The following is a 23,337-nucleotide window of genomic DNA, read 5'->3' on the forward strand; positions in this document are numbered from 1 at the left end:
AAAAGGGAAAACGGAAATTTTCGTCATATTGCAGGGGTTTCAGGAATGGCTAAATTTCTCTATGACGACCAATAATTAGCGGTCACAGTGCACCTTCATCTGCTGTAGTCGCTTCAGACGCATGCACCACGCAAGCATGGCCTTTGAGATTTGTTTCTGATATTTACGCGGAGTGATTTTTAGTTCACTACAGGTGTTAGACTTGAAGCCCACAATAACAGTATATAAATGAATAAAGTCATGGTTTTGTTGTGCGGCAGTGGAGGGGCTAGTCATGATTTCAAAAATCGCCAGTACGTGAGACACGTGTAATTATAGTACGTGTATGCGTGGACGGGGGCGGAAATCAGCACTGTTGTTCAGGGAATTTCGTTGGGGACTCCGTCAATGTTTGCAGGGGAAAATCCCCGAAATAAGAAATTTTTGTGTCTCTGAATGGGAATTCTTCGACGTAGTACGTTGGGACGTTAAACCCCACAAATCAAATCAATCGACGTAGTACGGAACATAACTACTCTGGAACGCTCGCTGTAGAAAAAAAAAAGGGGGGGGGGGAGGGGGTATAAGAATAAGCAATAAACAATAAAAAGATCAAAATCGGAGCAAAATGAATATAAAGAGGAGTTTATAACTGCAGATCACGTCGCCTAAGCATAAAACAAAGACAACGAAAACCAAAATATAGTTGCTCTAGATAAAAACAAAGAAAAACCGCTATAGAAATTATTTACATAATAAATACTCTAAAATAAAACTGGAATTACAGCAGTCTGTAAATGTGCCAGCGTGCATCTCTCAAATGCGTTCCTCAGTACACGGCCAAATGAAACCTCGCGAACAGCTGCATGCGCTCCCATTTCGCACCGGAGATTATCACAAGCGTCGCAGTTTTGTTTTTTTTTTCTTTCTTTTTCAGCCAGCTGGAGTTTTCAATCACACTTATATAGCAAGGCGCTCGTGTTATCACACGATATTTAACTCTGAGCTTGTTAGAGTTATTTTCATGTGCTTCGGAGCTAATTAGTCGCTTTTGTTCCTGTCGCTTTCGGGTGGGTTATTGAACTCACGGCAATGGCGTGAATCATGGGGGGTCGGGGGGTGAGAGGATATCGCTCAAGCAAAGGTGTGGTAGCGGGCAAGCTGTTAATGTAATGTGAACATCTGTTGCAATCTCCCCCTTGCAGATTTATTTTTCCAACTCCATAGCTAGTTCAGTATATAGGGTTCTTCAGCTTTTTTTTTTTTTTTTTGTGCCTGTGTATTAGGGCGGCAGCCTTGTATCGACTCATCAAAAGCGAAATTGGACGGTCGGCGGCTTCTCACGTCCTGCACCGTCACGAACTAATGACGAAGTCATCGTCACGAGATGACGCCATCATATGACGTCACAGGTCACAAAAAAACCTAGCACCATAATGACGTCATCATGGCATCACAGTGACGTCACGTAGCGTAGCGTCACATTGTGACGTTATCACATCGCATCACAGCTTGGTTTAAATTCAAAAGTAAATACGAAACCTATATTTATAAAAAATAAATGATCGCCATGGCAAGATGCGCGTCACCAGGTTGTTATATTTATGAATTTATTTACGCCAGCGACCTGCGGATAGGCGCTACAGTCGTGGTTGACGCCCTGCTGACGTGCACGAAACGATAACAGAATCGAGGTCAACAAACTCTGTAAAAACAAAAAGTGTCGACGAAAATTTCAGGAACAGGCTGCCGAGCGAGCGGCGGCAGGAACGAAGAAAGTGATCAATAATTTCGGGTCACTCGCTCAGAAGTTCATTTGCTTTGTATTCAAAAGCGAAGCGCATTCCATTCCATCAGAACCTTCAGCAATCTCCTACACAGCGGGTGGGAGTTATTTCGCGCTGAGAAAACAAATGATCGAGCGATATCAGGGATCATTAAAAGAGCGGACAGATCTATTGGCGGTTTTAGTAACATGTTGAGTACCCATTAAAATTTACATAACATGATGATAGCATATGTTTAACATAAATAGTATCCAACAGGCAAGACAACTCAAATTCGTCTCTATTTTCCTTTGTGAAAAAAGAAGGGACGGGACGATAGAAGCCGCACAGGCGGCTTGACAAGGGTCCCGAGTGTGGAGATAAAGCTGTGCATGAAATATATTTGTATGCCTGTATACTCTATCCACGTCCAGGTAATCTAGGTGACTGGTCGATGTTTTAACGCAATATTTATAGCGTTGAAGAGTTCTTTTTCACAGAAATTCTGGGGTTTGGCGTCGTTGGTTGTGAGCACTCGGATGCGAGTGAAAAATGATCTTGCCCGTGACCGAAAAAAAGTTCGAAAAACGAGGAAGGTGGAAACCAAAAACAATACGAAACTTCGGTGCGAATCGAACCGGAGCCATCTGCGTGGCAATCAGGTGTACAGACGCAGAACGACGTTATCGCTCGAATCTGTCCCGGAAAGAAAACGCCATGTATTTGAAAGGATTGATTGATTGATTGATTGATTGATTGATTGATTGATTGATTGATTGATTGATTGATTGATTGATTGATTGATTGATTGATTGATTGATTGATGTGGGGGGTTTAACGTCCCAAAACCGCCATATGATTATGAAAGACGCCGTAGTGGAGGGCTCCGGAAATTTAGACCACCTGGGGTTCTTTAACGTGCACCCAAAGCTGAGCACACGGGCCTACAACATTTCCGCCTCCATCGGAAATGCAGCCGCCACAGCCGGAATATGAACCCGCGACATGCGGATGAGCAGCCGAGTACCTTAGCCATTAGACCACCGCGGCGCAGCTGTATTTGAAAGGAGTATACTTGACGCATCCTATATATCGCGTGGAAAAAGCGCAGAATCGCGTCAGGCGCCATAATTTGTAAGAGAGAGAGAGAGAGAGAGAGAGAGAGAGAGAGAGAGAGAGAGAAGAGGAGGGCCGGGAGGTTAACCAGATATTGGCATCCGGTTTGCCACCCAGCACTGGGGGTGAGGAAATAGAGGCTAGGAAGAGGGTGTATCGAAAAAAGGAGAGAAAAAAAAACGCACGTGTACTCGGGAGAAAACAAAAACGCAGACAGGAAGGGCGTTCTGGCTACAACCATTCAGAAAAGCCGGTCGATCGCAAAAAGCACAGTATATCACTTGCAGGGCCTTCTTCTGTGACCTTGCATCCTGGCGATATTGTAAAATTCTTTCCTCCGACAGAGGTTGATTATCTAATTTGCTGAGCTCACTGCGAAGGCATAGTCAAAAGATATGTCGGGTGGTTTCTTCGTTGCCACAGTGTCACAGGCAACGAACACTCGAAACGTGTGAATTTCGCAATGCCGGCGAAAACATTATTATAGAGCGGGTGTTTCAAAGGTCAAAAGCATCACAAAGTTGGCTGCTTCGTAGGTTCACGTTTTCATGCGTATAGTGGACCTTTCGAAAAGTTAATTCGAGCGCGAAAACTTGACACGATCACTCACACACGCACACACCCATGCATCAAACACACAGCGCTCACTTCCAACTGGTTTATTCATAGCTCGAAGGCTTCAATATATACAGGACACATTGTGCGCACACACACCAAACCATTTTCGTGCACACACACACACACACCAATTTTTGTGCACACACACACGCCAATTTTCGAAATGTTCTACCAATTAGCCCAACAACAAGCTCTCTTAGTATAGTGGACCGTTCGCTGATTAACAAAGGGAATCGTTTTGGAATAGTGGAAACTTAACGAATGTACTTGGAGTGGGTATTGTAAGATAGTTTGAAACTGCCAATGTTAAGTGCACTCTCATTAGTTTCCTTGCGGCACGGTTGAAGCATGCGCCAAAGTAGTTGATGAAGCGATGCGCTGGGGCTGGATTACGCTAATACGTTCCATCAGTTCTATACTCAATCTCAACCGTCCTCAATGTTCTTTTTTTCTTAAGACGAAAGAGGCTAAGACGCATCATGAAAAGCAAAATCTTATATATATATATATATATATATATATATATATATATATATATATATATATATATATATATATATATATATATATATATATATATATATAGTGGTAATGGCCTCAGTTTGTGGGATGTTGTTTGTGGTACAGGAATGTATTGACGCTTACGGAGCTATTAGGTTAGGTTTCAAAATGAGTGTGTGACTAGGGTTTGTGGTTTTATGGATTTGCTGCGGATGTACCTACAGTCACCGTACGTGGAATTTCATGGATCCGTTTTTTGTTCAGAGGGACGGTATCTGCATTCGGGTCGTGCCTGACGCCGATCCTATCGAATCTAGGAGAACTTGTTGTTGGGCTATCGAATCTGTACATGGCGAATGGAGACCGCGATCTGCAACGCCGATTGCAAGGCCTGTATGGCTCTGTGGCATGTTTTCGTTGCGTTGGTGAGTTTTTATTGTGCTTTCCTGGGTGAAAAAGTGCCAACATGAAGGCCGACGATATTGTCGCGATGTTTCTCGGGTCACTGCAAGCCTGTGAAAGGAAGTGTGGCATGTGCGTGCACGGTAAACAGCTGCCAAAAGTCGTGTGACCACATGGTGACTTATAGGGACAGCGATTACCCTGACGCCCTGATCACTGCCTTAGCTGGGTGCCTCTTGACAACGCCTCCTAGATTTCCCGTGCCTGCCGGATTATCGGCGGTCACTTGGGAAGCGGCGGTCGTCGGAACTGCGGTGGTGGCGCCACTCAAGTAGGGGTGTCTTCAAATAAGTTTTTTTTACGTTTTTAGAGCTTATATGCAACAAAATAACGTGAAAATGTTTTAAGAAGACGTAAACTTAATTATAATTAACCCTACGCAAGTGACGCTGTCATTCAGCAAACAACTTTTTTATTACAAGGCATCCTCTGAAATCAGTAACAAACGCCAAAATTGCCGATCTCAAAGGCTGAGTACAAAGACTCTTATTCCTACGTAGGCAGCGCTGCCATAGATGACCGGCGTTTCGCGCTCATCCGGCAGGCATGGGAAATCTAGGCGGCGTTGCTCTTGAAAACCGTCAGCAGAACGTATAAGGCGGACGTAGGATTAAAGGAAAAGTCAAGGGATATAGGCCTATAATTATATCCTCCATACACGGCATTTCGCACGGACTGAAAAAATTTGCACGGCATACCCATGGCCCTTACGGCGCCTCGCAAACTAATTTAACTGTGGTGTCGCCAAGTAAACGGCCACAATCAGAAGAAAAACCATGCATGTTCTGTTAAGCACGTTGAAAAGTTTGTACCGTGTGAAAAAAAGATGTTGTATGTGGTATTCATTTGTCATGCGGGAATCGGTAAGTTGGACAAACTGGCGAGTGTATTAATCCGCGTTCACGCGAGCATGATTACCACTACAAGCGCATTAGTCCCCCCCGGTAACTTAGCAACCAATTGCAGCAGGTGCCACTGTCAGCCAGATTTCGAAAACACCGTTGTCGTATCGATATCTAAAGATACTGGAAAGATAAAAAAATATTGAAGCTTTCACGATGCGCATTCTCGCAAAGACAGCTATGTTAGTGCGCCATCTCAACATTTGTAGGACGCTGAATTTTCTTTTTTTACATAAAAATTTTAGATAGTTGGCAAGGCCAGATTTGATGATGTCACGCAGGTGGTTGCTTTCTTGTCGTGGGCAGTGCGCAGGTTCACGCTTTCTGTTTTTTTTTTTTATTTCACACTATACATATATGTCATGTTTCCACTCAAAAAAAAAACTTGTTTGTTAATGCTCGTGTGTGTCTTACCTGTGCCTTCCGTGTGTGTTTTTTTTTTTTTTTCGTGTGCAATTCAGCGCATCGCGAGTGTCAACCAGCCCCTACACCGGCCCTTCTAACTGGAACTGTGTAGCTAAAGGGTACCTCACACCTGCAGACTGGGCATGGTTTTCTATCTCTTTTTTCTTTATCTCACAGAACGAAGTCGCTATGAGCGGGCATTCAGAATTGATTTATACATTCAACGCAGATATAATGCGTATTAAGCAATGGCGAAAGAATTTTTTTTCTGTTTTTCCTTTAGAGGCGTTTGGGTGTGCCAATCTTGACCAAAGTATATATATAAATATATATATATATATATATATATATATATATATATATATATATATATATATATATATATATATATATATATATATATATATATATAAGGGAAAGAAGTGTATACCTAAGGGCTCGTTTTTCCGTGTTTTAACACAATATTAATGAGGTATAACAGACAGTAATGCCAAGGAATGTACAGGGGAAGTTATTAGAACCAATAGAATGTAAATAAGAAGAAAGAAAAGTGGATGAAAAAATAACCAGCCGTGAGCAGGAAACGAACCTACGACCTTCGAATAACGCGTTCGATGCTCTAACCACTGAGCTACCACAGCGGCCTTCCCTCCATCCACTTTTTTGGGTTTATATGTGAATTTAGAAGTAGGAGTGACAGTCAGCGCCATCTATAAGCCAAACGACGAGTGTGAAAACGCTCTTATGCGCATGTTTGGCGTCACGTAGCACGTGAACTTATTATGAGCGGGCAGCTGATTAATTGTCCCTCTTTATACAACCTGAACACACCAAGTCTGCCAGTACGAGACCCTCGTTCAATGAAATCCACTTTTCTTTATTCTTATTTACATTCCATTGGTTCTAATAACTTCCCCTGTACATTCCTTGTCATTACTGTCTGTTATATCTCATTAATATTATATATATATATATATATATATATATATATATATATATATATATATATATATATATATATATATATATATATATATATATATATATATATATATATATATATATATATATATATATATATATATATGCAAATCTGAGATCAGCCCACTTTCTGGAAATGCAATACAGGCTACGCCTCTGTTTGCGATGAGGGTTTGACGGAATGTCGTCAGGTAGGCTGGTAGGGGAGGATCATCGTAAATGAAAGTACATGTAAAATGTATTCAATCGAAACGAGTTTCAACCCCTCCCTGCATGGCCGGGAGGCTTGTTCTCCCTCTCGACTCTCTACCCATTCCCCCAAACCTATCGAAAACCGGAACTCCCCGAAATTGCGAATAGTCATTTAAGATAAGACATGTTCCCCTTTTGCCAGTGCAGTATTATTAATTCGACAACGTAATAAATGTTCGCTGTAACTACCAAAAACATTTTACAGCTATTGGTCAGGCCACCGAAACAATTGTTTAGAGTAGAACGGTTTATTAGCGCACGACGCTGACAGCGCGTCGAAAAAAAAAAGGAAAAAAAAGGCGAGGTGCAAACAAAGGGGATTATCACGTCTGAAACAGGAGCGGAGGCAGATTTCTCGTTTGGGGGTGAAGGTTACAAAACTTGATCCATCCACCCAACTTCTTTAGCTGTCTTTTTCTTATCAAGTGTGTTGTGGGGTGAGAAGGGGAGGAGGGGGCGGGAGGTTGTACTCGCGCGCATTTGGGAACGCTGCGATTTGGCGGGAAAAAAGATGAACTTGACCACTACCGCACGCGGGATGAACACAAAGGGTTGCGTACCCCTTCTCCCCTCCTAGTATGTCGTCTTCGTACTGGTTGTAAGAACCCCAGTAGGACTGGGATGGGAAAGGGTGGCCTTACGCTGCTGCAAAACTTCGTCTCCCCCCTCCCCCCCCCCCCCCCCCCCACTCTCCATTCATAAAGAACACTGCGCCCGCCTTTGATGTTTCTGGGAAAGCGGAAGCGTGTAAAGAAACCGGAAGTTCAATTGCGGCCGGTTCGATACAGCAGCTTGTAGTCGATACGGGCTCAGGATTAAATGAGGCGGTAGCAATTAGAGATAAATAGTACGACCATAGGCATGCGCAAAGTTCTTTATAAGGTGGGACGTACCAGGTCTAACCAAAACGCCCTAACAAGTAGAGTTCAAACGAAAAAGAGACGAAACAACCTCTGCCACGGATGCAAACATGCTAATGAAGCATTGACATGTTCACAGCTGCGCCTTAGGTCCTCGGCTTGTCTGGAGTAAAAGCGCGACGTAAACAGTTGTCCGAATCACCGTGGTTCGAATTCACCATCATGGGTGCATTCAACTGCGTCTTGGCAATGAATATCTATATAGCCATAACTCAGCAGATGATAAAAATCGCGTGAAAGAGATCCGTGATTATTTCAAGAACTGTTTACTTCCAATTTCACCCTCTGAAAATTGGGGACCGAAGGCAGCCTGTCGTGAAAAGTCCATCATCGCAACGTTTTCATTTCTGCACACATGGCGATGCTCCCTTTCTTTCGGAAGCCCAATTTGGAAGAGGGGGGGGGGGGGTGACGGAATGTGTTTATTTGCTTCGGCGTCAACAATTGAGGAGGAATGGGACGATGGACTAGCTCCGGGCCTACTACATCTGTCGAATGCTATTTCATTTCGTCATGCCCCTTTCCCGCCCTCAAGCTCGCCTCCTAAAACTCACTCACCGAAACGAGCATTACCTCCATCTTTCCCCGTGAGACATCGGTGCGGTCTGTGAAGATGTAATCCGGGCATGCTTCTCTGCTCTGAGGATGCAACCATTGACCCAGACGTGAGGAGTCGATTAGTCCATTGCCACACGAGACGTGTTCAAACTTGCCGCGGAGTACCCGCGTAGATGGCGCGCCGCGAGTGTTCGTTTCCTGTTTCCTGTGGAAAACCAATGAACGGATTGGAGGGATGCGGAAAGGCATGCGGGGCAATCTGCGCGCATATAGTGAGTTGTTGAAGCAATGCCAAGATGCAGACGCCCTTACGGACCTACCATATCTCACATATGTAGCGCGAAACGCTGGGAATGATATGGACACCAATGAGTGACTCCCGGTGATGGCAGCTATGGGCAAGCGGTCCAGGCGAAAGCGCTTCGGCCCCACGGGGTTCGAAGAATATGTAAGGAGCACGCTTGTTTACTTGTTGCACGTTGCTGTAATTAGAGCACTTAATCTCTCAACCCTCGTTAGCTGCTGTGACCTCGAAGTATCCAGATACGTGACCAACACTTGGTATCCGATCTCTTGCAGGGAGGCTACATGAACGCGAAAATTCAGAAGCTGGAGAACCAGTTTCTCAACAGTGCTCAAAACGAAATCGACTCCAGTCAGGAGGATCAGTCGTCAACTATATTCAAGGGAATCAGTGTGTTCGTCAATGGCTACACAAGTAGGTCCCCCGTAACCGTAGTATTCATCTGTGCCGTCAACTAAGGCGGCTGGGTTTTAGCACATTCGCAACACCGCTACCTGCGTTATAGATCGCATTGCATATCGCGATGTTGCACTGGGTCAGTGCTCTTCGCGTTGTATATGGAATTGATGTGATGCCGCGTAGTACACGTGTTTACAATTTCGCTTTTGTGCACTCGTTGATGGATTGGACTGCCTCGACATTGACTCGGTGACGTGGCTCGTGCGTGTACAACGTTATGAATTGTAACGATCATTAGCACGCTTCAGTCGCAACTGGGGAGCTATAAATGTCCCGCGCTGTATGGATTTTACTTACGTTTGATTGGCTGAACATCAGTTGCTCGCCGAAAGTACTCGCCGATGAACAGTCGCAGCCACAATCGAGATGTTTCGATATCTCGAATGTTCTCCGGCTGAGCCGCGGTTTTCTTGTTGGAATGCGCGTTTCACTAACAAGCCGTTCCGTTGCAGATCCTACCGCGGAAGAAATCAGGCGGATAATGATGCTTCACGGTGGTACGTACCAGCATTACTACAAGCGTAAACCCAATTGCTACATGATTGCAACAAACCTTCCACCGGCGAAGCTATTAGACCTAAGAGACTACGTTGTCAAGCCAAATTGGATCTCTGACAGGTTAGTAAGAACCGTATTCACAATGTGTTATGAACATCATGTGTGTGAATTATTGCTATGTGCAAGCAATTTTCAAACTGCATTCCCTTTTTTCTTTTCTTCTCCTACATAGTGTACAGGCTGGGAAGCTGCTACCTGTTCAAGACTACCTTCTCTACACCCCAGATTTGAAGAATGGTCAGCAAAAGCTGAATTTGGTGAGGTGGGAGCAACCATCAACATCAGCTGCCCCTTCACCAAGTTCCACGAGTCAAAACAACGACCAAGACAGCTGGCTATCCTCCGAAAACAGTCATGACGAAGACGAACACGCAGTATGTCACACTGAGAACAGTGTTCACCACCCTCAGGAGAGTGTTGATCACACCAGGAACAGTGTACACCACGCCGAGGACAGTGTTCACCAGGAATCCAAGAAGGACAGCGTTGCAGCACGCAAAGCGGGAGATCCTGGATTCCTCGAACAGTTTTATGGGAGGTCACGACTGCATCATATATCAACGGCAAGCATCAAGCTGAGAGACTATGTTGCACAGAAGAGAGCTCTTAGCAATGGTGCATTTGAGGGCATCGAAAAGTTGAAACAGTATTTGGCTTCGAAAAGCTCGCGAGAGCAAGTGCCCATTGGTGAAGAAAAAGTGATCATGCATATTGACATGGACTGTTTTTTTGTTTCTGTTGGCCTGCGTACAAGGCCTCACCTAAAAGGTGAGCATGCCCATTCTGCAACAGTGAAAGTGTTATGTGCTGCCTGCTCCTTCAATACACCACCATAACTTATTGTTGTGCAAAGGCATCTCTGCTTGGCTTAAAACATGCTTATATCACTCATGAAATGTTAACATAGGCAAAGATTTCCTGTCCGAAAGTTGTTGAGTGAAATCTCAACCCATGTGATCCACACATTTTCGACGGCAATCATTTGCTTGGATCCCTTTAATTAACGCTTGTGCCAGTAGCACAGTAGAAGTATGCAATAAAAAATGGTTGGTAAGTACATATGCCTAGTAAGTAAGCCAATATATACGTTACTGATTAAATATGAGGTTTCTCTAACCATGATAATAAAGCAATAGGGAGTTTTAAAGTAGCATGGGCAAAGTTTGTGGGCATTGCGTGCATAGCGTTAGTGTAAAGGAGCCATGCGAGTTTTAGAATGGCGTTTGTCCCCTGCATATTCCGACACATGCTCAAGTCCCCACGAAGGGGCTTTGTGGGCTGCACGCTATTTCGTATTTCCTGCAAGCAGACCGCAAACACTAACAGTGGTTAGCATTATGGTGCATGCGCAGTGAAAGCGACTGCATCGGGTAGCGTACGCAAATCTTTGTGTATGCTGATCTAAAACTTCCTAATGGCTTTCTTAGGTTTGTGCATGACACTAGTCATTCAGTAGATGTGGAGGCTGGGATCAAGTTTACAGGGTGAGCCTTTTAACTTGTATAAAAGTGCAGCTACCCTTTGCAAGCCAAGTGAACTGCTGTCTAGGTTGAAGTATTTGTGGAAGCAGGCTCTTTACATTCATATCAGTAGACTCTGAGAAGCATATTAAGCACACATCTTTTAAGCATAGCAAGAACTTTCCTTTCAAATTGTGTCGTACATGTCTCTTGTGTGGACAGACTTATTTTGTTACGATTCATGTACTGCATCATGCTGGGCTCACTGTTGAATACCCATGCTGAGCTGAAAAGACACTATGCATCTCAACAATATCCGTAATGTGTTTGTAAAGCATAGTGACTGCTTCTGTCAATAGGTGGTGCTGCCATAAGCTTTCTTAAGGCAAGGTCAGGTGTTCAGTGGAAGAGCATTCTAGAATGTAGTGTTAACCGTAAAAGCTCGGTGGCAGCTTAACAGTTGGGCAAAAGCAATTCCCACGAAGTGCACATTCGCATTTCATAGCTAGAGTTAGTGTTTACTTCTCAAGCTCAAATATTTTCTTTTTTTTTTTTTCATCATCAATTTCTATAGTATGGAAGTATGGGTGCACAGCATGATTTATAGCAGGAAACTTTGATTGTAATTGCTCGCATATTTCACACTTCTCTAGTCATGATCGTCTGTTAATTAGAATTTTTTATATGTTTTTAATGGAGTGAATAGGTATTCTCTTTCAATTCACCAAAGCAATGCATTGGCAAACTGAAGTACGGTGTTCACACAATGAAACATGCTGGCAGTGTGTTAGCCATAAGTGATATGCACAATCACTTGATGTCACCCCATAATGTTGCCGTCTCTGGCCTTTATAGGTGATGTTGGCTCTGATGTATGTGTATGAGCCTATACTACATTGATGTTACGTGAGCTGAAGGCAGTGGAATCTAAAGAATGTGCATTACTTAGCCGTAAATTGATGCATTTCATTTTGCGAGCACTATTCATGGAACTGATGCTTGCTCGGCACTGTTTGTATATTCATGGGAAGCAGTTGCGTTAACCAAAAGGTTGACAGTGAGTATTAACATTAGTCGGTGTCACTTTTACAACAAAGCTATATGTGACTTGGATCGTTGGAATTCTTTTTTTCTGTCCACGCTGCAGCTTACAGAGAACAATTCAATGAATTGAGGCGAAATGTGTGTTGTAGGCCCGTGTACTCAGATTTGGGTGCACGTCAAAGAACCCCAGGTGGTCGAAATTTCCGGAGCCCCCCACTACGGCGTCTCTCATAATCATATGGTGGTTTTGGGACGTTAAACCCCACAAATCAAATCAATCAATGAGGCGAAATGTGTATGTTCGCCACATGGGAGATGCACCCCTTGCCGCATGAGTCTCTCATATGAATTAAGCATGCATGTCACACCCCAGTTTTTGTTTTAATAACTAACAGCACGATAGGGGCGTCAAAATTGTGTTGTAGATAATAAAGCACATTTTAACAATGGGAGGCACATAGCATACACTGCATAATTCTCATAGTGAAAACTTAGGTTGCACGAACTGCAGTTGCTGGGAAGTAGCAACTGTAGAATATGAATCGGGGTGGAACAGCCCTACGCTTTCATATGTAAAAGAACCCACCTATAAATTGATTTCATTTGTATTGTGATAGCGTCATTGGGAGGGCACACGTAGTTAGGATTCCCAAATAGCAGCTTGAAGAAGAGACAATGCTTAAGTGCAATTAATTTTGCAATCAATCATCTAATGTTGTGTTCTGCTCGGTCTTTTGGATCTGCATCAAGTTAGCCACAGCTTCACAGGCCAACCACATTTACAGCGTGTATCGGAGCCCACTTTTTAATTTTTTTTTATCCGTACTGTCAAAGCCCAAACATATTACAGAGAAGAGGGGGAACAAAAGTGGTTAGTGAAAGCTATTCTGAGTGGATGTGTATCAATGCAAGTCATCATTCCAAAGTGAGGAGATGCCATTATAAATGAGTGCCATAATTCTGAACTCAAATGGACTACAGGCATTAACGACTAAGTAAGATGAATAGGGACACGAGAGGGCCTAAAAGCATGATTGCACGTAAATGTTGGCCACCACAAAGCCTGTAAAAACACATGTGAGGGGTATTGGGTGCATAATGATGGAAGAAGAAGATTGTACTCCTGTTGTATTGACTTGTCAGGATGTCGAAAACAGGTACAAATCAAGAAATGCGGCATCAAAAAGTCTGACTCGTACATCACAAGACTCTGTATATACATCCATTTATCTTTATGTGTTGTAGTTGTTGCTTCTTTAATCCATAATGCAATTTGCACAAAGCTAACACTGGTTCTCTTCTTTCTTCTTTTCTCTCACTAGGAAAACCAGTAGCTGTTTGCCATGGAAAAACATCTCTTGCTTCCATAAGCTCTGCGTCGTCGAACTCTCAAACAGAGCGCAGTGACCTAACGTCTTGTTCAGAAGTAGCAAGCTGTAGTTATGAAGCAAGGAAAGCCGGTGTCAAGAGTCGTATGTATTTGGGACAGGCAAGAAAATTGTGTCCAGGACTAGTGGCAATACCGTACGATTTTGAAAGCTACGATGAGGTCTCCAGGATCTTGTATGATGTTGTAGCAAGGTAAGCATCAATGTTGTTCCTCTTCGACAGAGTGTGTTCAACTTTTTGACGGTGAGACCTCTGTAGGGCAGTTTTTGCCTTTGAAGCAGAGCTGTTCTATAGGCTAGTCGGGTTGCCATAACAGGACGGGAATTTCAAGTTCACAAGTTCTTGTGAGCATGTGCATTATATTTTTATATATCAATGAAAGTAGTGTGCAAACAAAGTGGCAGCTTATTTGGGAACCCTGTCACGCAGTTACTTGTATAGCGGAATTCAATACCTTTGTGAATTTGGCAGTCTATATCATGTTAGCAGGACAAGAATGCCTTAAGGGGTATCATTCTTCTCGACCTCTTCTGCAGTGTAGCTGACCAGGGCAGCAACTCAACAGCTTTACCTTTTGTTCATTAGTGAAAGATGATTCACCCAAATGTTTGTTCATGCAGTTTCACGTTGGACATTGAAGCCATCAGTTGTGACGAGATGTTTGCGGACGTCACGAACGTTCTTCAGCAGGCCAGCTGCTCACCAAATGAATTCGCCGAATTTTTGAGAAAAAAGATTGAGGAGAAGACCCTATGCACTGCATCAGTGGGTTTAGGTATAAAAAGTTTCTATAATCGATCTGCATGAAATTTCACCTCTCTTTTATTGCACCTCATTAGATCTACTGTAGATTGGCTCCAGCAAGATGTGCCGGAGCCAATTTATAGGAAGATGTGCTGCTGGTTTTGCCATGGAAAGAGCAAAATTAACAGAGCATTTCAGTTATTTTTTTTTTTTGAGGAAATCAGCTCTATGTTTGTTGTCAAATAATGAGAAGACTTCCAAACGGAAAAAAAGTGTTTCCTGTCATGTCACTAAGCTGATAATTTATAATTACAATGGCGAACAGTGAGTCATGAAAATAATGCTTATTTTAAGTACATCCACCCAGAAATTTTCTTCATTGTTTGCAAGTTTGCTGATACAGTCAGCAGCGACTGACTGTATCAGCATACAGCCAGTTGCCCACATTGGCGATCTAGTGGTTATAGTGCTCGACTGCTGACCCATAGGTCACAGCATTGAATTCTGGCAGCCGCTGCCTCATTTCGGTGGAGGCCCATGAACTTACATTTAAGTGCACGTTAAGAAACACCAGCTGGTTGAGATGTGGCGGCTGCCGCTAGGATTTGATCCAGCAACCTATTGGTCAGCCGCCCTCCACTGCAGCATCCCTCATGATCATATTGTCACATGTGTTATCTTGACTTGCTTGTTTAAACTTCTCAAAGACTGTCACAAATACTTGGCTCACCTCGAGCTTCTGTGTTCGAGAAGCATCCTGGTTGTAAAAGATCGTTTTGTTAAGATTGCGAGCACAGGATGCGAACAGCCATGCTTATTCCAGAGCTTAAGTGACTACCGGTGATAAGATTGGAAAAATCAATGCGCGATGTAAAAAAAGTCATTGCAACCCAGCCTATGCTCAGTTCGCCGATATCAATGCGCTGCGCACTTTTTCCTGTAGCTTTAGTTTTCACTTTCCCGGCCTTAAGTACCGCCGAATGAAGTTTCATTTTGGACACGCCGTTCCTGCCTTCGTCAGCGTCACAACATCATGACATCTGGTGAAGGTGCTGCTTCTTACATGTACCAGACACACCCATAAGACCGTGAACCTAGTACAAGTCGGGAAGAACACATCGACAGCAGTCCCTAGCAGCGAGCAAGCCGCAGGCAACAGGGTCTACCGCCAGAGTACAGCCCTCTACCTGAAGAGACCCAAACCAAGACCCGGACCTCGACCACGGTGACAATGACCACCCTTGTGCTACCTGCACTGATTTTGCTCCACCAACTCAAGAAGCCATCAACTTCTCGTGGTTCATCTATCAAAGGCCTGAAAACCTGACTTCGAGTGAGTCATATGACCGTGTTGCCGCCTTTAACAACTAGAGCACCAAAAACGAGCTGCGACACGCTTGCTTCTACCTAGAAGACTCAGCAAGAACCTCGTTTTAAAACTGAATCTCCTTAATTCAAACCTGACATGATTTCCACGGCGGATTGCTGCACACCTTCACGAGCTTGGTCTGCAAAAAAAAGAGATGCTTCTTTGGAGACCCGGGTTCAGCTACCAAATGAAAGCGTCACCATCTTCACGGAAGAGTCGACTATTTTGCTGGTGCTGCGATGGCCAAAGACAAAAAATTTGCCTGCTCATGCAAGGTGTTAGACAAGAACTGTTTTTAGGATTTGTTTGCAACCTGCCTGTGATGGTCGCCGAGTTCCTTACCATACCACAACTATAGAAAACGCACTTGAGATGTGGACAATGCAGAACAACTGCCGCTCACTGACGACTACACCGAAGTTCAAGCACAAATCACTGATGACTTGTGCGAGACCATCTAAGCGATCGTGCCTGAAGAGCTGCTTAAGATGTTTCCAGAATCGTAGCCTCAAGTGAACTCGATCATCGACAGTGTTCATGAAGAAGTCCAGCAAGCGTTGAAAGTTCCTGAACCAGTGGACCTTCATCTAGAGGCTATGAACTACGCTGCTACAGTGCATTGTAGCGCTCCCCCTCCACGCCCACGTCAAGACGTTGCACCACCGCCGTTCCAACGCGGTGTCCCATGATGGAAGTGCGGTGTCGGCGGTGGAACTGCACTGTCCCACCACCAATGCCGTACCACCAACTTGCAAGCCAGCGCAGCGCTCTGAGGAAGACCAATGCGTAGCGCACCCCCGATCACGATGTCACAGTGTCGTGGTGCTGACGAAGGCAGAGATGGCATGTCCAAAATGAAACTTTGTTTGGCCGAACTTGTGGCCGGGAAAATGGAAACTCAAACTACAGCATAGAATGCGCGCTGCACACTGATATAATGACTAGAGCGTCAGCCACGGATAAAACTGATTATCGCTAGCTTGCACTGTCTTCTATGCATCGCACATCAAACTTTCCAGGCTTATCACTAGTGGTCGCATAAGCTTTGGAATAAGTATGACTGCTTGGGTCCTGTACGATACCTTAACAAAACGATCAATTACAATTGGGGAAGCTTCTCGAACACAGAGGCATTGCTGACAGTCTTTGTGGGTTTAAACTGAGCACGTCAAGATAGCAAGCGGGAAAATATCACGATTTTGGGAATTGATACCCCAACAATCGTTATGATACAGCCAGTCAGTACCACATGATGTAATAGCGAGGATGCCAGCGTGGCGCCATGGGAGATGCTTGTAGCGCTGGTTGTTGACAAAACTTAAAACGTCTGCTTTGGCAGCTATAAAGCATAATAGTTACCACCCGCTTTCTCTTCTATTTCCCTTGAACTTCAAATTCTTATTGCATTCTTATTTCAATTTCTCTCTCTCTCTCTCTTTTTTTGAAAGGACCCAACATGCTAGTGGCTAGGGTTGCCAATCGGATTGCCAAGCCAAACGGTCATCATTTTGTGGATAGCAGCAACCTTCCAGCATTCTTTGAGACCGTCAATGTCAAGGACCTTCCAGGTGAGTAGAGACATTGAAACTTAGCCTACCAGTGTCTTATTGAGTCAATTACCCTAAGGCAGTTGAAATCCAGCTAAGAGTATTGTACAAATATACGCTCAAATATGTTGATTAGTTTTCTATTTCGCCTACTTAGCGCACCATTAAAGCAAGTAATAGAGGACTCGAAGAATAAGAAGTGTGCCTGAGCATTCTGCTGTGCAGTGTGTGAGGTCCTCTGCTAGAAGGTCCGTGAAGCAGTTTTCTTGAAATCACATGTGGCAAGGCTTTTTGACTGATTCATTTTCACCATAATTTAAGCACTGCACTTCAGCTTGCTATGCATCATTTCATATATCACGTGAGATGCTATGGAAGCTAGCAAAACTTCTTGCTGTAGATACGTTTGTATAGAGGAATAGTTAAATTATTTTGCCACCAGTAGTGAAATTTTTTGTTTTGTTTTTAGGCCGAGTCATAAGCAAAAATGCTGTGCACCTTAAGAATAAACAAATTGCATTATTTTTATTTGTATAGCTGTCATTAGATTGCTCTAGATCACTTAGCATATCTTTGTTTTCATCTTGGGGCCCCTGCAACTAGTTGCTGTAGCCGCTTATGGAGGCCAAGTTTACAATGACGAAATCTTAAGGGCGAGACCTGCACAGTTGCACATTTTGCTGACCTAACATCTTGCGTAGATTCCAAAGCGTTGAACTTGATGTATGGAATGGAGTATAGAGGCAGTTAAAAGTTGCCCTTGTCCCAAGGTGTGCTTTTTCTCAAATTCAACGTTGAGCAGTGGTGGCTAAGCTCAATCTCTCGCGGTCTTCAACTGGCATGCAGATTACAAAGCCATGCCTTCTGTTTGTCTGGTTGATTCCTGTGTCACCTCGTGCCACCACAAGTTTTGCTGCTTTGTGCTTTTCATTTTGAAAGTTGAAAATTTTACCTGTGAGGTTAGTCGAGCAGCCAATCAAATCAGTGATGTCGCCCCACCCTTATTGCATCTAATGGATGGGGCAGCTGAAAAGTCAGTGCGATGCCACTGGGATCTGTAGCGTTGTGCATATTTAAAGCTTCATAAGAAAATATTCATATTACTCAGACTACTAAAAGCAGTCTCTCGATGGTTCGAAGCTCGTTGGGTTTGTACAAAACTCTCAAAGGTGCTGTGCCGTTTCTTTGAAGTAAGCTCTTGAACCGTGATGAAAGCATATCGTGAATGACTTCTGCGAAATTCTGCAACGTGACAGAGGGTAATGAAATGGATATTTGGTAACCACCGGTTTGTTCTGCGAGGAATTTACTTGCTTCTGAAAGGAAAACGTTTAGTAGAAGAAAAATCTGTCCTGGTCTATGGGGGGAATCCAAAACCAGGACAAATTTTTCTTCAACCAGAAGCATTGCTTTCTGAAAAATTTGTTGGATTTCTTTGTTTCTTTATGGTACAATTATATGTAGTTAGTTGTCAGTGGTGTAAATGATCCCTTTCAAATATGAAAGCTGTATGACAGGAAACTTTCCTAAGTTTTGTTACTATTATTGTGTGGTTTTTCCTCTATTTACTACAGCTTACTTGGCTCAGTGAATCATAATTTTTACTATTCTAGTAACCAATGACATGCCTTGATTTTGTACTTAAAGGTGTAAAAATGGGACTCTATTCCAGCAATCTCATTTTATGTAGCCTATCGTTACACAGAAACTTGACACTTTCTTACTTCATCAGTTCCCAAAATCTGACGCGGCTTATGGTTTGGCTGCAGGTGTTGGCTACAGGCTGCAGACGCAGCTGTCGGAGATGGGTATAGAGACATGCAAGCAGCTCCAAGCACTACCACTGGAGACGCTCAAGGCCAAGTTTGGCGTCAAGACCTCATCTCTGCTGTACAACTACGCTCGGGGCATCGACAACCGGAGCCTGCAATTCGACAAGCTGCGCAAGTCTGTGTCGGCGGAGGTCAACTACGGGATTCGTTTCAAAGAGGTGAGTCCTGCCGTATATTTAATCATTCGCTTGAAGGTAAATCTTTTATTTTTGCAAATACATTTTTGTATGGCTTTCGGTGTTAAGACGCTGCAGTTTGCAGCTTGATGGAGGCCTGGAAACTGAAAATGCTAGACAGGGCTTGACTTCACGGCACTTGTGATTCCCAACCTCAGCGTACATGCGAAATCATGAACGGAAACATGTCTTAACACAATATTGAAATAACAGGTCATCAGGATAGTTTAACAGTGTTATTATTAAGAATAAGAATATTAACAGCATAAATTGCTGGTGACATTGTGCTGCACTAACACAGCAAGTTTTGGTTGACTTCTCCACGGAGTGCGCAGCAAACAGTGAACCACTCAGGTCATGTAGACTTTTCATTTTTCATTTCATGTCATTTCACTTTATTTTCGTTTCCAAAATGATAGATCAAAAAACTGTTTGGACCCATAGCCAAAGGCTAGAATAGGGTCCAATGATGCGATACAAAATGGCACAGTATTCAAACGATAGCACAAGGCATCGTCTACATGTGCTACGTCCAGCACATGTATCAAAACAATAGAACAAGGTATTAAACCAGGATACAAGGTGCTAAACATTGCGGATGTAGTAAAGAAGGTTAGGCATTGTACAGACATATATATTCAGATACTCGAACTTGGGTAAGATAACAGAAACATGTAATTTTTATACACAAACAAAAGAAAGGCAATGGGTAATAACAACTATGCAGTAAACTTTCACTGGACGTAGTGGTACTTATATACAAGGATTGAACAATTTTGTTACTATTAAGGGTGTTACAGACACACATTATGGATTGCAAGGAAGTGTTTTTTTTTTATTTTCAGAGGAAAGTTAACAGCCGATTTTATATCCTGGGGCAATCTATTCCAGATTTTGGTACCGACGAACTGCAGACGCCGTTCTCCATAGACGTTGTTCGTGGGAGGAAGGTTAAAATTACCGGCAGCAGTATTCCTTGTAGTGTGGGATGAGGAGCAAAGAATGGACGAATGAACAGGACGGTTATACCTTATGATATTATTAATGGCAATGGCTGTTCTCTGTTGACGCAAACTCTCCATTGGTAAAATTTGTAGTTTACTAAACAGGGGTGCGCTGAGATGATCGTGGCTTGAGTGCGTTATTATTCTTAGTGAGCGCTTCTGTAGTTTTCGTGAAGGCTCCAGGTATGTAGTGTAGGTCCAACCCCATGAATCAATGCAGTAGGACAGATGACAGTAAATGAGAGAAAAGTACAAGATCCGTAATATTGCAAGGTCGAAATAATTTCTCGCTTGCAACAATGCATGACAGCCTAAAGATAACCTCGAGCACACTGATTTTATATTCAGTTGCCAGTGGAAATGGTTGTCGATAACTACACCTAGGTATTTAAATGAATTGATGCATTTGAGTGCATAATTATTTATCTTTATTTGAATGCTGTCTAGATTTATTGGCATATGTCGGGAATGGATTATCATGTACTTTGTTTTTTCGCGTTGACGATAACTTTATTTGTCTTTAACCAATGTGATATATTTGCTAGTTCAGCATTTGTTTTTGTTTCAATTTCTTGCATATTTTCCCCCGTAACAATTAAAGCTGCATCATCCGCGTACAATAGTAGCTCTGCAGAATTAATAACCAGTGGTAGGTCATTTACATATAATATAAAGAACAAAGGGCCCAGGACAGATCCCTGCAAGACCCCTGTGCTTATCGGTTTTTGCGAAGAAGTGTTGCCACCTAGAGAAACAATTTGACTACAGTGAGTGAAGTAGCTGGAAAAGGATTCAAAGCTTTCGTTTCTAAAGCCATAGTAATTTAATTTTTTTTAAAGATGCTGTGGTCAATAGTGTTGAATGCCTTCTGTAGGTCAAAAAATACAATAAAAACTAGTTTATGGCTATTTAAGGCTGTGTTGACATTTTGTGTCAATGTTTGAAATGCAGTGGAAGTAGAATATCCCGGACGGAAACCATGCTGCTGCGGACATAAAATTTTATATTTTTCCAGAAATTTGTTGATTCGAAAAGAAAGTAGCTTTTCAAAGATGTTATTTATTATACTGAAAACTGATATCGGGCGGTAACACGATGGATCAGAGCGATCACCGTCTTTAAATACGGGCAATACTTTGGCGACATTTAGAGGATCAGGGTAGGACGAGGCTGCTAGGGAATGATTGAAAATGTGGCACAAGATGGGGCCTGGGGGAAATCTGGGAAAGGGCCATGGGGGAAATCTCATTTGGTTATTGGCATTGATGTCAATATCAGGCGGTTGACCTCCACCAAAAATTTTCAATTTTGCATGTGTATGTATGTATGTATGTATGTATGTATATATATATATATATATATATATATATGTATATACCGTATTTACTCTATTCTATCGCGCCCTCGATTGTAACGCGCCCCCGAATTCCACCGCAAAAAAAAAAAAAAAACGTAAGACATCGATTGCAACGCGCACTCATTTTTCTCGCTGGCCCGCACGATCACACCACTCGAAAAAACGACTCCTTTCAGGAGCGTCTTCCATTTAAATATGAGGTACGAGCGAAGCTTGTGCCCATCTGACGTCTAACAGAGCATTGTCGTCTCTGTAGTTTTACCATGGACCGATGTCAGCACGCGAACTTGCTTCACCTCCTTCTTCTCGACGGTTGTGGTGCGAGGCATGTCGAAGTAAAGAGGCGTCTGATCGGCATTCCCGATTTGCCCAAGCAGGTAGCCGTTGTTGCGCCGCAAGTTTAGGACGAACCTCTGAAAACTGTGAAGCTTTTCATCGTACTCCTCCACAAAAGTTTTCGCATATGCATGTTCCCCTTCAGAGGGAAAAGCCTTTCCCTTTCATAAAGTTAGTTAGCCAGCACCTGCTCGCTTTAAGCTGGCTCCGCATTAGACCTTTTTCTAAGACTAATTGCATAGCCCGCGCTTGGAGCAGTTCTGTCGTCACGGGCCGCTGTGCCGCTCGCTGCTCAAGCACATACTCCCCGAGCAGCTCTTTAATTTGCGGAAACCGAACATGCTGTGGTCCACTGAAGCCTTTGCGTGAAGCTTTGCTGTCGACAATCTTCTGCTTTTGTTTCCGCCGGTCCCGCACGCACGTTTCGGGAACTCTGAACGACCGGGATGCGGCCCGATTTCCGTCCGTTTCTGCTCATGCGATGACTTTTCTTTTAAAAGCGGCATCGTGGTGCACTCGAGTATTTGGAGTCGGCCCTTCCACGCCGTCGATGCTAATGCACTACTAGATGACGAACTCCTCAGCACACGTACGAAGTGCCGCACATCGGAAGCACATAGGCAGAAATGGCCGGCGTGCCATGCCGACGCACGTAGGGGGCGGCCATTTTGGATTTGCCGATGCCAATAGATTGATCGTAATTTTTTTGTTCGTACTCGATTCTAACGCGCATGCGATTTATGAGCTCGCTTAACCGGAAAAAAGGTGCGCGTTAGCTTCGAGTAATTACGGTGTGTATATATATATATATATATATATATATATATATATATATATATATATATATATATATATATATATATATGAGATCTAACAGACAGTAATGCCAAGGAATGTACAGGGGAAGTTATTAGAACCAATGGAATGTAAACAAGAAGAAAGAAAAGTGGATGAAAAAATAACCAGCCGTGAGCAGGAATCGAACCTACGACCTTCGAATAACGCGTTCGATGCTCTAACCACTGAGCTATCACAGCGGCCTTCCCTCCATCCACTTTTTTGGGTTTATATGTGAATTTAGAAGTAGGAGTGACAGTCAGCGCCATCTATAAGCCAAACAACGAGTGTGAAAACACTCTTATTCGCATGTTTGGCGTCACGTAGCACGTGAACTTATTATGAGCGGGCAGCTGATTAATTGTCCCTCTTATACAACCTAAACACACCAAGTCTGCCAGTACGAGACCCTCGTTCAATGAAATAAGGGAAAGAAGTGTATACCTAAGGGCTCGTTTTTT

General features: G+C 43.3%; 2 protein-coding genes across 10 annotated transcripts in view; one reads left to right on the forward strand and one right to left on the reverse strand.

The window, feature by feature from the left end:
• The window catches only part of LOC142803632 (uncharacterized), a 72,276-nt gene extending 63,582 nt beyond the window's left edge, over window positions 1–8,694 (reverse strand). For 7 of the 9 annotated variants that reach the window (XR_012894209.1, XM_075889074.1, XM_075889076.1 and 4 more), the window contains exon 1: window positions 8,461–8,694. Coding sequence is in view for 8 of the 9 variants with exons in the window: in XM_075889074.1 (XP_075745189.1) it covers window positions 8,461–8,557 (97 nt within the window). In the remaining variant the exon portion in view is untranslated. The remainder of the gene's footprint in view (window positions 1–8,460) is intronic. The other 2 variants (XM_075889077.1, XM_075889075.1) reach the window with 2 other exon arrangements.
• Window positions 8,694–23,337, forward strand: part of Rev1 (Rev1 DNA directed polymerase) — a 35,022-nt gene continuing 20,378 nt past the window's right edge. The window contains exons 1-8 of the mRNA XM_037431720.2: window positions 8,694–8,908; window positions 9,040–9,178; window positions 9,676–9,841; window positions 9,954–10,549; window positions 13,608–13,866; window positions 14,295–14,449; window positions 17,236–17,355; window positions 19,104–19,324. Coding sequence (XP_037287617.2) covers window positions 8,846–8,908; window positions 9,040–9,178; window positions 9,676–9,841; window positions 9,954–10,549; window positions 13,608–13,866; window positions 14,295–14,449; window positions 17,236–17,355; window positions 19,104–19,324 — 1,719 coding nt within the window. The 5' untranslated portion in view covers window positions 8,694–8,845. The remainder of the gene's footprint in view (window positions 8,909–9,039; window positions 9,179–9,675; window positions 9,842–9,953; window positions 10,550–13,607; window positions 13,867–14,294; window positions 14,450–17,235; window positions 17,356–19,103; window positions 19,325–23,337) is intronic.

The sequence above is a fragment of the Rhipicephalus microplus genome, chromosome 3 (assembly GCF_043290135.1).
Source record: "Rhipicephalus microplus isolate Deutch F79 chromosome 3, USDA_Rmic, whole genome shotgun sequence".
NCBI lineage: Eukaryota > Metazoa > Arthropoda > Arachnida > Ixodida > Ixodidae > Rhipicephalus > Rhipicephalus microplus.